A 14,411-nucleotide genomic window follows, 5' to 3' on the forward strand; every position below is an offset into this window, starting at 1 on the left:
TATTCTTGCCTGAGAAATCCCATGGACAGAGGAGCCTGGTGGGCCATGGTTCATGGGGTCGCAGAAGAGACCTGCCTTGTGACTAAAGAACAAAAACAAAGTCGTTTCATGCTGTATTCATCATTTTGCAGTTTGTTTATTTTAAGCTAAATATTCTTTAGATTTATTTGGATATTTTGTTCTTCTTTGATTTTAATTGTTAAATCTTATTTTTTTGGCTGTGTCCTATGGATCTTAGTTCCCTGAGCAGGGAATTCCCTGCCAGGAAATTCCCCATTCATTGTGAAATATTGGACTTAGCTGTTTCCATGCTGAGGGGGCTGTCTAGGTCTTCAGCTTTTCCATTAGTACAGAAGTGTGGCAGTGATCATATTTTGTCATGTCTCCTCATGCTCCTCTGTGGATTTCTCCAAGAAGTATTCCTAGGAATGGAATTTTGGCGCCCTGCAAGGAATAAGCATCTTTAGTGCATCTGCTTTCTAAGTGGTTTTAACAGTCTGCGTTCCTGTCACTAGTGCATGAGAGTTTTTGTTGTTGTTGTTCAGTCACGTCATACTGTTTGCGACCCCACGGACTGCAGCACACCAGGCTTCCCTGTCCCTTACCATCTCCTGAAGTTTGCCCAAGTTCATGTCCATTGCATTGGTGATGCCATCCAGCCACTCACCCTCTGATGCCTTCTTCTCCTTCTGCCCTTGATCTTTCCCAGCATCAGGGACTTTTCTACTTTTCTATTGAATCAGCTGTTTTCATCAGATGACCAAAATACTGGAGCTTCAACTTCAGCATCAGTCCTTCCAACCAGTATTCAGGGTTGATTTTCCTTAAGATTGAGCGGTTTGATCTCCTTGCTGTCCAAGGGACTTTTAGGATCTTCTCTTCTCCAGCACCACAGTTTGAAGGCATCAGTTCTTTGGTGTTCTGCCTGCTTTATGGTCCAGCTCTCACAACTCTACATGACCGCTGGGAAGACCATAGCCATAACTATATGGATCTTTTAGATCCCATTAAAAAGAAAAATTTTTGATAATTCCCAGTATGCTGTGCTCAGATGTTCCAATTGTGTCCAGCTTTTTTTGACCCCAAGGACTGTAGCCTGCTAGGCTCCTCTGTCCATGAGATCTCCCAGGCAAGAATACTGGAGTGGGCTGCCATTTCCTTCTCCAGAGAATCTTCTCAACCCAGGGATCAAACCTGCGTCTCTTGTATTGACACTTGGATTCTTTACCACTAGTGTCTCCTGGAAAGCCCCATTCTCAGTATGCTGCTAAGTCGCTTCAGTCGTGTCCGACTCTGTGCGACCCCATAGAAGGCAGCCCACCAGGCTCCCCCGTCCCTGGGATTCTCCAGGCAAGAATACTGGAGTGGGTTGCCATTTCATTCTCCAATGCATGAAAGTAAAAAGTGTCCGACTCTTAGCGACCCTAGGACTGCAGCCTACTAGGCTCCTCCATCCATGGGATTTTCCAGGCAAGAGTACTGGAGTGGGGTGCCATTGCCTTCTCTGGTTCTTCTTCTTCTCAGTATAGACATACTTAAAATTTTTGCTAATCTAATGGAGTAAGTGGATTTTTGTCGTTTTAATTTACATCTCCCAGATTACAAACATTTGAGCACCATTACGTTACTTTCATATGTCCATTGGCAGTGTAGATTTCTGTTTCTGTTAATTACCTGTTCTATATCTTTTGTCCATATTTTTACCAAATGGCTTGTCTTTTTCTTATTGATTTATAGGGTTAATAATCTTTTGGAGTACATTTTAAAGTTTTAGTGTCTTGTATTTTTTTTCCTCATAGTTTGTGGATTTTTTAAATATTTTTTAAGAAATTTTTTCCTTCCCTGAGGTCATAAAGACATTTAAAAAGTTTTTAAAGTTTTTGTTTTCACTTTGGTATGTAATAAAACTTGAGATTGTGGTGTTGAGTGTGTGTGTGTATGGGTGGGGATCTAACCCCTTACCCCATAGCAGTAGCAAAAAAGATTTAAAAATACTACCTTCTTATTATTGAAGGTCCTGAGTATTGACCTCACAATATGGTAGCACTGTTTCCAGAGTAAGTTGTTTTGATTTTGTATCTAATACAAATAAATTTTAGCTTTTTCTGTTGCTCAGTTTCCTTTTGTGTGTGAGATTATATATTTTTGCTTAAAAAATTCTTTGTTCTTATAAGTAACTATATAGTTAAAGAGAGAACTTTGAACAGTTCTTGCAGTTTTATTCTGCTGCATTTTTATTATACCCAGTTCCCACAAAGGGGTTTCTTAGAGGTGGTGGAGGTTTGCTGTGTAACAGCACCATATGCAGTGTATAGAGTGAAAAAAAATACACACGTTTTCTGTGCCTGAACTCATTCTGGCATTCTAGTAATTCCCAGTTATGCTCTTACCAGGTTAGTAAACCAAAGTAAGTGTTTTAAACACACTTAACAGAAAACAGCAGTATTGCCCTGGGGCATGCCAGGGGCTCTGTTTTCAGATCCTGGCTCTCCTACTCCCTAGATTCTAAGTACAGTGTGATTTCAAAAAACAAGACTTTGAGTGCCTTACAAGTTAGATTTTATCACCAGGGGGCACCCGAGTGTCATCAGTGGAATAAAGGCTGTGTGAGGGAGTTTGCTGTCTTCTGTGACTGCAGAGGGATGTCATCCTGATTTGTGGCTTCCCCAGACACACTGTTTTGCTCCGTGTGTCCACGCCAGTGATAAAGGCTGGGGCACTGGATGGGAGCGTTGGAGTCGTGTGTGGAATGGTCTTGCACTTCAGGCTCAAGTGCAGCCCACCTGGGCACACAGTGCTCTGCCGTGATGAATGCTGGAGTGCCCCTGTCTGGTGTAAGTATGCACTGCTAAGTCCAGAAAGTGGTCAGTTCCTTTTGTTTTCTTGGGCTTCTCCGGTGGCTCAGACCGTGAAGAATCTGCTGGCAGTGCAGGAGACCGTGGTTCAATCCCTTGGTCGGGAAGATCCTCTGGAGAAGGAAATGGTTACCCACTCCAGTATTCTTTCCTGGAGAATCCCCATGGACAGAGGAGCCTAGCAGGCTACCGTCCATGGGGTCACTAAGAGTGAGACACGACTGAGCGACTAACAGTTTTGTTTTCTTAGCTTCTTATTTGTCATTAATTCTCTCAGGAGAGTACTTGGAGTGATAAGCTTTTATATCTGAGACTGTTGCATTGACTCACTAAGAGTTAATAGGAAATCAGCTGAAGTAGTAGTTCTGAGACAGTTGTGGGCGTGAGAGTCTCCTGGGTGCCTCTGAACATGCCAAGCCCGGGACCCCATCCAGGCACCCAGGGTGTTGTGCTGTTTCTGCTGTAGTATGCAGGCTTTGAGAGTGCTGTGGTAGAAGCCGTGCTAGGCTGCAATTCTTTTGTTCTTTGCTTCCTGCTTCAGATAGCAATTATCTGTCCACTTACCTTACCCCTTTCCATTCTAAACTTTCTCATTTCAAACACAGCCATTTGAAACATTCCAGCTCATAAGTATTATGGAATAGCTAGGAGGGAAAAAAATTGGCATATTCATGATACCTTCCTGCATTTTGCAGAGAGCCCAGGCACTGACCATTTTGCTGTCTCTCTTCCAAACAAGGAATGTGGTTGCCAGCTGTTAATCCAGTTGTTTAAGGCACCCTGTTAAAAGAGAGCTGTGATTCTCAGGCTTTTCTTTCCCAGCTGCTTTGTTCACTGTCCCCAGGCTTGGTTCCTGCCTATGGCTGAGTGGACTTGTAGTGATGGTGAGCAACGTGTGCAGATGGTCACGAAGACTCTGTACTGGTCAATGGACAGAGACAAGCGTTTATAGTATTTGATGTGTACTCTGCAACTCCCGTGAAACAGAGGGTGTGTCGTGAGCCTTTTGTAGCTGATTGACATGTCCGTTGGAGCCCATTTTTTATTTTTTACCTCATTTTTGGATCTATTTAATAACAATCAGTGTTGGAAAGCTTTCTGATGGTGTTTTAATATGAAGATGTTTAATCTTACTCTTTCCCCATCTGTGTTATTTTGTTAAAAATAGTGTTATGAAAAGTTGCATGGATAAATAGCCTTTTAATGAGGGTTGCTTTAATGAAATAGCATGTGTTGAACTTTAACAGTTTGTTGAGTTAAACTCTGTTTTCCACTTCCCTGGGCAGCTTCCTCCATACGGCGGGACAGTTCTGTGTGGCGCACAGGCTGCTGATGACCTCCCCGACGGTAAGCACGCGCCGTGGGTGCAGTCTTCCTTCCTTTCCCTTTCAGCTTGATGTTTTTGCTGTAAACTCGAGTAGCTTTAATCACCAAACCACTTTGGCTAATGAATTAAAGTTTATTCTGTGCTTCAGAGTATCAGACCTCCAAGGTGAGTTTTGGAAATAATTGCTCATTTCTGTTTGTTTCGTAAGGATCCTCTGGCACAGGTGTCCCCTTCACAGCCAAGGCTGTCTGTGCGGTTTCCGGAGTGGGCTGTCTGTTGAGTGCACCGGCTATTGGGCCCAGAACTGGCACGTCTCTGAGTACGTGCTTTCCACCCGGCTCAGTGGCAGCTCGTTTCTCTTGTCCTGAGTTTGCGGTTATGTCCACGCCTGTTATCAGGGCTCTTGGGAATTCAGGTGATCTCTTCACCTCCTGTCCTCACTGAGTAGCTGGCTGTCTGTGTCCCAGACACTGAGCTGATCACTGGAGGTGATGCTTACTGAGTTGCAGCCCTCTCATATATGTTACAGTGTCACTAACAGTAGGGTCCTCTCATCTTGCTGGCTGCCATTGCATGTGTCAAACCTGTCTAGACTGCTTTTCAGTTTGCATCATGCTCAAGGTCCTCATTGGCCTTGGAGAAGCTGGAAGCTGAACCTTTTCTTTGAGAGCAGTGATTTGGTTCCCTGTTTCTATAGCATTGTCAGAAAGGGTTTTATTATAATTTAGATTTAAATATAAACCTTGCAGAGACCATGTAAACTTTTCATCTGCAGACAAATGAGAAAATGATTTTATCTAAAATTATTAGCAGCTTTATAAGAAACATAAGGTAGAGAACTTATGATGACTTAGGATGAGGATAAAATAAGAGATGCCAGAGGGACCCAGACACCCTTGCCAGGCCTCCCAGCCTCTGGAGCCCCCTTGTCGTCTGTGGGTTGAGGTGCTTCCTGACTTCCAGTACTTGGCACATAGCCGCTGTGCCACTGGTGTTTGCTCGGGCTCCAGATGTCTCGCTGTCTTACCTGTTGTCAGAGCCCTGGTCCAAGTCGGGCCTTACCATCCTTCCAGGGGCTTCGGCTGCAGATGAAGGCTCCGCCTCCCTCTCAGACCCCCAGTGTCGCAGCGCCTCTCCCCTCTGCTCCACTCCCTCCTCCTCACTCTCACCATGTCCCCCACCCCCTCCAGGCGTGCATCCCTGCTCAGTTACGCGTCTTGGCTCTTTTTCTCCATTCTTTCCCCTCTCCTCTCAAGTCCATCTTTTAATCTGCCAAAAACACAGCTGCTCACACTGAAAGAGGCCAGCTCAAAGGCCCCTGTTCCCCAAGGCCTCTTCTGTCCTGTTCTGTTGTTTTTATTTCTCCTACAGTGCCAGCTCACTGTCCAGTAGTCAGTGAATCTGCCTCCCTGTTTAGGCTGAGTTCAGCTGTGGGCGCTCATCCGTTTCTGTGTGCAGCAGCTGCACAGTACAGTGTCTGCAGTGTTGTAAACCCTCAGGATGGTTTTGGATGAGCGCTTTAGAGTGATTTGTTCCGGCACTTCCCACCACAGCCGGCTCCTCACACTCTAGGTGGGGGCTCCTAATGTGGCCTTTTTAAGTTAGTCCCCAAAGCTGGAAGCAGCCTTGCCCCTCCTTCCCTCCCATCCCCTCCCCCATCCAGTTATCCTGCCAGCTCCTCTGACCTCTCTGTAGTTTCTGATCCAGATAGATCTCTTTGTGTGTGTGTTGAGGAGCATTCTATTTTTAAATTTTATTCATTTTTTAAAAAATTCATTCTTATTTGAAGGATAATTACAATATTGGGTTGGTTTCTGCCATATATCAACACGAACCTCCTTCACACCTCTCATCCCATCCCACCCCTCTAGGTTGTCACAGGGCCCCGGTTTGAGCTCCCTGAGTCATACAACAAATTCTTGGAAAGCTGTAGAGGCTTTATCTCACCCACCCTCTGCTTCCATCATTCCCGTCTTTGATGTCTGTCTTCCTATAGATGTAATCCCCTGAGGCAGGGACCTTGCCTTACTAATCTCTGTACCCCTCCCCCTTGATAATAAACACTTTGCACATGGCTGAGAGCTCCATGATTATTGACTTGACTCACTATGAACTGATTGGAGAAGTCAGCTGAGGAAGCCACTTAAGCAGTGGTTCTCAAATGGACGTGGCCATGAGCATCTCCTGGGTGCCTCTGAGCATCTCAGACTTCAGGACCCCATCCGGGCACCCCAGGCTACTGCACTGTGAGTGCTGCAGTGCACGGGCTTTGAGAGTGCTGTGTTAGGGTGTGATTGTTGGTTTGAGCTAATTTTCCTTCCCCTAACAAATCCCCTGCCTGATGATCCAAGTGCTCATGAGCTTGCAGGCCTTCCATCACTTTTCCAGCCCGACAGGTTGGGCCTTGTCCTGACTTCTCTGCCCTGGAGTGCAGTGCATGGTGTGTCCACAACCCGTGTTCCTGCATAAGAAAAGGAACCGAACTGTTCTGGGTAGGACTCAGCCTTCCAGGGATGTGGTCAGACTGTCCACAGTCTGGTAAATGTTTTGGTAACAACTGTAGCATATCAGAATGGTTCCATTAATGTCACATCACATTCTGGAGTGTTGTATGTTACGATAAGATTAATGATTAAGATGTGGAACGCACTATGTTTGTTGGGAATAACCAAACTCTGCACAGGCTGCATGGTACAGCACATACTAACTTCAGTGTGACTCCCGATGCACATTCCAGTCTCTGAACGGTGGCCTCCCTGCTTCAGCTACATCCGTCTTGGTCCACAGAGCAGCTCTGCATCCTTGCAGCCTCACTGGATGGAGCTCCCTGGAAGCAAACTGGACAGTTCACTTTTAGGGATAATGGAGAAATATATTTCCTTTGGTGATTGTTTTCAAAATAAGGAAACCACGAAGCAGTGCTCAGGGGCCAGAGAATTGAAATTGTTCTCTCGGTATCTCTGTAGATGGTTAGCTGTAACCATCATCATGTTCTCTTTTCAGGAATGTTTTGCTGTTGGGCTGGTGTATTCTCCCCACTCCCAGGGTGTGTGATATCAAACCAAATGGAGAATTAGAAAACTATTCAGGGCACTGGCCCCTCTGTGGGCTGTTTTTTCTCCTCTAAAAATACTTCGAAAGTAAAATATATTCAGTTTTCTGAGTAGAATATGATTATTTTGGTACTGTGATTTTTTTTTTTTTAAATAAACGCCTTGAGAAAAAGTGGGCCTCTTGTACTAGACTTGAGAAATCTTCAGTAATGCATGAAAAATAAATAAAAAAATACATATCCTTTCCTAACTTCAAAATGTGTAACTATTTCGTCACATATAAGATGACATTGGTGTTTAGTTTCTATTGAGAAACTCAGTTGATTCTGAAACTCAGCCTAATTTTTGAGATGTGATCTGTGAAAAAAATGTCCATCTTAAATGGATAGAATATGTGGATTGTTGTCAGTGGGGAAGTGGGGAAGAAGTATTAAAGGATTTCAAGGAGATTTTTAAAGGTTTGCAGTCCTAACTTTATCTTGGAAGCACCTTCCTTACCCATGGGGTTAATCCAATATGAATTAATTTAGGAGAAGTCACAGGCACTCATGCAAGGCCATTTTGGGGCTTCAGTTAAGGTTGTTAATAGAAGAGTCTGGGAAATGGATAATTTGAAAGAGTGCTTTTGTATAATTCATACTTTTTGAATTATTAAATTGGACAAATTAGAGAAACCATATATACATAATATATATACAGAGAGAGAGCACAAGCAAGCAGTGGTTTTCAAGTCCCCAAGTTGGTCGTGTTGATTTTTAAAAATTAAGTTTTCCAAAATATATATACCCTAGTCTTAGGTATAAAATAAACTAATAAAATCAGATTGCATTGAGGGACATGTTCAGACAGGCAGAATAGCATTTGTTTCCTATTCAAAGTTTCATTTTAATTTCTACCTTAACTACCATGAGTGGAAAATGGATACCAGCTTCTGTGTTTCATATCTCCAAATTAAATATAATTTTGTGGTTATTATTTATTTCAGCAAATTACTTACTTAACACAGAAATTAAATGTTTTAGCTTTGTTAATTACTGCAAGACTTTAAGGTTTTAGTTTCAAAAAGAAATAATTACTGAGACTTTTATAAGTTGTATAGCTGTGTTCTTAACTAGTGGCATATTTACTGATCATTTTCTTTCTAAACAGGACACGACTATCAGAGAATTGAATTTGGTGTTAATGAAGTAATTGAACCCAGTGACACTCTGCCGAGAACTCCCAACTACAGTATTTCAAGCACATTGAACCCTCAGGCCCCTGAATTTATCCTTAGCTGCACAACTTCGAAAAAGCTCCCCGATGACATTGATAAAGAAGTGAACTATAGCTCCGCCAATTGCCAGTACCCGGGCCCTGCCCTTGCCCTGGATGGCGGCTCTCCTGCCGAGGCGGAAGCTTTAGAGAATGATGGTGTTTCGGGTGGTCTTGGACAAAGGGAACGTAAAAAGAAGAAAAAACGTCCCCCTGGATATTACAGTTACTTGAAAGACGGTGGCGAGGGTGGACCTTCGGCGGAAGCCCTGGTCAACGGCCACGCCGGCCCAGCAGTCTCCAACAGCGTAGGCGCCGAGGACACGGACTTGATGGGGGATGTACCCACGGCAGGGACCCCCCGGACTTGGGGCAGCCCTCAGGACGCCACGGACTTTGTCAGCGACGCCGGGCCTGCTGGGGCTTTCCCTGGAGCCCTGGACGGCGGGGCCAGGACTGCAGGGCAGCTTGAGGGCTGCCCCGGGGCTGACTCGGAGGCCTCCTGCCTCCCTGCCGAGGCCGGCAGGGACACCTTGTTGAGGACAGCTGTGGCTCAGCCCTCCGTGGGGACTGATACTACTGAGAACCTTGGAGTCACTAACGGACAAATACTTGAATCCTTGGGTGAGGGCACAGCTGCCAACGGGGTGGAGTTGCACACCGTGGAGAGCTCGGACTCGGACCCCGCCAAGGCCGAGAGCGCCCCACCACCTGCGGATGCCCCGGCCTCCGCAGCGGGCACTGTGCCTGCCAGTCAGCCTGCCAAGTCGTGGGCTAGTCTTTTTCATGATTCTAAGCCTTCTTCCTCTTCCTTGCCTGTGGTTTCTGTGGAAACTAAGTATTCCCCTCCCGCCACGTCTCCCCTGGTCTCTGAAAAGCAGGCGGAAGTCAAGGAAGGGCTGGTTCCAGTTTCAGAGGATCCTGTAGCCATAAAGATTGCAGGTATAATTCAAAAGATACAGGTCTGAGGCCAAGATGGGAGCAGACAGTCTGCACTGTTATCCAGAGCGATAGCGGATTACCTATGTGTTCAGATGAATTTCTGAACAATACCTGTGCCTTATGTGTCACTAAAAGTAAAATGACATATGAGCAGAGTCGGGTGGGGAGGGATATCTATCTTACTTTTACGTTAAGTGGAAAACCCATGTCCGTTACCAGTCATTTGACAGATTACATTTCCACGTCTTGCCTTCTGACTAATTGTGCTCCCTTGTGTGACTAATGGGTAGTCCTGCCTGTGTTCCAGTTATTACGACCTCACGGTCGTAATCCCTGAGGATTCCACTCACTTAGGAGTTATTTCTTAGGATATAAGAAAGTACTTTTTTTTTTTTTCTTTTTAATGCCTATTTTGGATTGAGTAAATGGATTTTATTCAGTTTTAGCACACCAAGGCCAATTCTTGACTGGAAAAGAAAAACTGCAACAGTTTGGCCTGAAGTTAATATTTCATTTGATATGCTAAGGCTCACAAAGTAGGGCCAGTTCACAATAAAACTGTAAAGCCTCATGGCTTATGTTTCTAAAGTTAAGGTGGGAAGTCAGAAGCAGGAACGTGTGTGTTTTTACACATGCCTAAGAAACTGGGGCTGTTCTTCAGGATTCATTATCCAAGGAGTTTACCAGTAGCCAGTACTTCAGGTTCTTACCCCATTGGCCCAGTTAAAATGAACTGTCTTTTTTTTTTTTAAGTGTATTGGCCGCACGGGTGTTAGTTGCTGCCTGAGACTTTTCTAGTTGCGGCGAGCAGGGGCTGCTCCCTAAATGTGGTGACTGTGCTGCTTATTTTGGTGGCTTCTCGTTGTGGAGCACAGGTTCTGTAGTGAGGGCCTGGTGGCTCAGACGGTGAAGCATGTGCCTGCAGTGAGGGAGAGCCAGGTTCGATCCCTGGTTTGCGGCGATCCCCTGGAGAAGGAAATGGCAACCTGCTCCAGTACTCTTGCCTGGAAAATTCCATGGATGAGGAGCCTGGTAGGCTACAGTCCCTGGGCTCACACAGTTGGACACGACTGAGCGACTTCACTTCCTTCCTTCCTTCCTTCCTTCCTTCCTTCCTTTCTTTTAGTAGTTGTGATGTATGAACTTAGCTGCCTCGAGGCTTGTGGAACCTTCCTGGATCGGGTATCAAACCCGTGTCCCCTGCGTTGGCAGGCAGATTCTTAACCACTAGATCACCAGGGAAGTTCTGAATTGTCTTTGTTTAGGCTTTAATGTTTGCTGGTTTAACATTTTGGCATACCTGACAGCATTTGGCACCAAACGATGAGGGTGAAGGCAGTAACGAGATGCAAAGTGTGCGCTCTCTTACGAATGGCCAGGATTGCAGCAAAGACAAAGCGCATCCTTCTGCTGAGAGTAAGATGACACCAAGCAATACTAGAAAAAGTTTTTAAATAAGCATTTTATTACTTATACAAAATACAATATTTTGAGTAATCTAGGTGTTGGATTTCTCTTTAAATGAGAAGTTAATTGATAGATGTACCAGCATTTTGGACTTTTAAAACGAATAACTTTTAGGTTATTTGGGTGAATTTTTTACTGTAACTTTTTAAAACGTGTTCATTGCAAGGGAAAGCTGTAAGAGTCAGGGGAGAATAGGAACAGCCTTTGTGTAGATAATTAAACGTCATTCTTAACTTGTAGTGGGAGATGCATGGTCTGGTGCTTTTAAAAGCGGACATGCTGTTTAAACTCAGAGTGAAAGTGAAAGTCGCTCAGTCGTGTCCGACTCTTTGTGACCCCATTGACTATATATATAGTCCATGGAATTCTCCAGGCCAGAATACTGGAGTGGGTAGTCGTTCCCTTCTCCAGGGGATCTTCCCAACCCGTGGATTGAACCCACGTCTCCCACACTGCAGGCGGATTCTTTACCAGCTAAGCCACAAGGGAAGCCCTTAAAGTGAGAAGGCATTGTCATGTTTGTATTCCTAAAATGGCTTCACAAAGGGTGGTGGTGGTTTAGTTACTAAGTTGTGTCTGACTCTTTTGTGACCCCATGGACTGTAGCCTGCTAGGCTCTTCTGTATATGGGATTTCCCAGACAAGAATACTGAAATTGTTTGCTATTTCCTCCAGCGGACCTTCCCAACCCAGGGATCGAATGAGGGAGTCCTGCATTGTAGGTGGTCTCCTGCATTGCAGGCAGATGCTTTATTTTTCAGCCACCGGGAAGCCCACTTCACAAGGAAAACCTCCATTCCTGGGAAATTTCCTCAATCTATTTAAAAGAAGAAAGAAAATATTCATTTTAAATGTTTTAAAGCGTTGTAGTCAAATAACTTTATTTTTTTTAAATTTTTTATTTTTTATTTTTTGTCAAATAACTTTAAATGTGGTTTGATACATAGTTTGCTGTGTATGTTAAAATCTAGTTGACTTGCTAAAATCTGACGGTAAACTGCCCTCTAGAACACTGTGAGGAAATTCCCTGGCGGTCTGGTGGCTAGCACTTGCACTGGGCCAGGGCCTAGTTTCAAGTCCTGGTTGGAAAACTTAAGATCCTGCAAGTGATGCGGCTCCTCCAAAAGAGAACTGGAACAGAGCGACACTGGGGGCTCTAAGTTATTTGTATTGGTGCAGAGCATTGCTACAGTCTAATCACTTTTGAATCGATGGTCCCCCATTACCTCCCCCCAAGATTTATGTTTTTAACCGTTTTTGATTAAGTCAGTTATGAAAATGTTTTCATTATCTGAGCAGAAGTGTGGTTCCTTTCAAAACGTTTCATTCTTTTGAGCCTGATTATTGAACCTTAGAGGGCTTCCCTGGTGGCTCAGATGGTAAAGCGACTGCCTGCGATGCAGGAGACCCGGGTTCAATCCCTGGGTCGGGAAGATCCTCTGGAGAAGGAAATGGCAATCCACTCCAGTATTCTTGCCTGGAAAATCCCATGGGTGGAGCCTGGTAGGCTACAGTCCATGGGGTTGCAAAGAGTCGAATACGACCGAGGGACTTCACTTCTTCATTGAACCTTAGAAATACAGAATGTAGTTGCTGAAAGTTTTCAGTATTTCTTGAAAAATAATGCAGTGATAGTCACACTGAGTAACTGTTGGAATCACACTGAGCTTAGGTAAAGTATAGATTGTTTAGAATTTTTTTCCCCCTTTGTCATATTCCCCTCCTGAGAGGTTTACCTTGTAAAAATGAAAAGGTATATTGAAGTGGTTGTAGGTCAGATCACTGCTACAGACGTAGCTTTAATGGTAGGCCCGCTTATTTTATTTTATTTTATTTTATTTTTTCCTTTAAGCAGCATTTAACTGTGTGAAATTCTAGCTCCATTAAAAGATCTGTTGATGTTGGCTGTCGTAGAATTTGACTTGCATTAACGTCTCAGTGGTTCTGCTGAGAGAGTAATTTTTATGTGTATCATTTTATTTATTAAATTTGGGAAAGAAACAGGAGGGAACGGCAGTTTGAATAAGTTTATTCTCTTTTGAGTTCTTAGAAGGATATCAGTATCCACAGGCCAATTTTTGACCCCAGGGTCATTTATTTTGGGTGTCCGCATTTCTGGATCATCTGTCTGCCCTGTCATTATGTCTGTGCTTAATGAGTGCCAGGTAGTTTTGTATAACCACAAATGAAATGGAACTCAGATCAACTGTAAACAGAAAATAATAGTCATACACAGCATTTTGGAGTGAAATATAGCCAGATTTCAGTTACTCACAGTCTGTTTATCCATTACTGCATTGCATTCTGCTTTTACGTTCTTTGGTGGCAAGGCCATCTTCATGGTGTCATTTGTCAACATTTTGTTCCTTTCGCCGTTTTTCTTAAGTGTAAACTCTGATTTAAGCAGGAAACGGAAGGGAAAAGCACTTCCCCAACCTGGTGGGAAGCATGGACCTGCACAGGAGGCCTGTAGAGGCTTGGGGAGGCTTCCGTGTTTCAGGAAGTGGTTTATGTCAGTCTGATAGGGAGTATATGCCATTTTTCAGTAGGAATAACTGAGTCAGGAGATGAGCAAAAGGAACCTGAAAATCTTAATTCTTATAGCTTGTATTGAAACTAAGTGCAAAACCTGAGGCACACACCCATGTTGAGAGTAAGTGTGACAGAAAAAAGCAGAGGGGACAGCCTCAGCTGGTGGTCCCTCCAGAGCCTGGAATGGAGCATACCCTGCTGAGTGATGAACGTTAAAATCTTCCTGGGCTTTTACTGGGGGTCACTTGTACTCTCCCAAACCTGAATTATATCAAATGCTTTCAGGTCACACACAGAGTTATTTTGTTCTTTATGTTTTGCTTTCAAAACTATGCACCAGTGTATTCTGTTTTAAAGGTGTGTAAATAATGGTGGCAAGGAGCGAGACCAGGCCAAATGCCCAAATAGGAGCAAGAATTCTAGTCTCAGAGAACTATGTAAAGTGAGGTCTTAGACCGCTGAAAAACATTCTGTTCTGCGGGGTATTGAGGCTCTAGTCATGCCATTTATTATGAATTTTGGTAAAACACACTTAATAGATGATTTTACACTGTTTTGGACCTAAAAAACTGTCGCTGGAGAGAGCAATAAAATCACTACAAATTGGATCTGCTCAGAAAAATGAATTCCTGGATCTGTATTTATTTTAAGCAATATACCCCAATTGAGCTTTGCTTTGGTGGTTTATAAATCATATCTATATTTCTCCTGTCCTTGGGAAATACTTTCTCCCATGTTTTTCATTCTCTTCACATTCTCCCAAGTAGTCCAGGCAGTGACCATGCAGCAGGCCCTGAGTGGAGGAGGTCTACCACCTGTGTGCAGACTCACGTGGGTTGAGAGTTCAGTTCACGTCTGACTTGACAGGTGTATGTCCTTGCAGGTATTTCTGTTCTGTATCCTTTATAGACCTCCCTAAATGGGACTCCCTTTCCCACCATGAGAAAATGTAAGTTGATTTGTCGCCAGTGGGTAGTGGCA

At 44.1% G+C, this 14,411-nt stretch overlaps 1 protein-coding gene and 1 non-coding gene across 2 annotated transcripts in view; both read left to right on the forward strand.

The window, feature by feature from the left end:
- Positions 1–14,411, forward strand: part of USP10 (ubiquitin specific peptidase 10) — a 63,486-nt gene that overhangs the window by 30,320 nt on the left and 18,755 nt on the right. Inside the window, exons 3-4 of the mRNA XM_061386890.1 lie at positions 4,142–4,202; positions 8,385–9,431. Of these exons, the coding sequence (XP_061242874.1) occupies positions 4,142–4,202; positions 8,385–9,431 (1,108 nt within the window). The remainder of the gene's footprint in view (positions 1–4,141; positions 4,203–8,384; positions 9,432–14,411) is intronic.
- Positions 12,260–12,331, forward strand: TRNAR-GCG (transfer RNA arginine (anticodon GCG)). Its single transcript has one exon. It is a non-coding gene; the product is annotated as a tRNA-Arg (tRNA).

The sequence above is a fragment of the Bos javanicus genome, chromosome 18 (assembly GCF_032452875.1).
Source record: "Bos javanicus breed banteng chromosome 18, ARS-OSU_banteng_1.0, whole genome shotgun sequence".
In the NCBI taxonomy this organism is placed as follows: domain Eukaryota; kingdom Metazoa; phylum Chordata; class Mammalia; order Artiodactyla; family Bovidae; genus Bos; species Bos javanicus.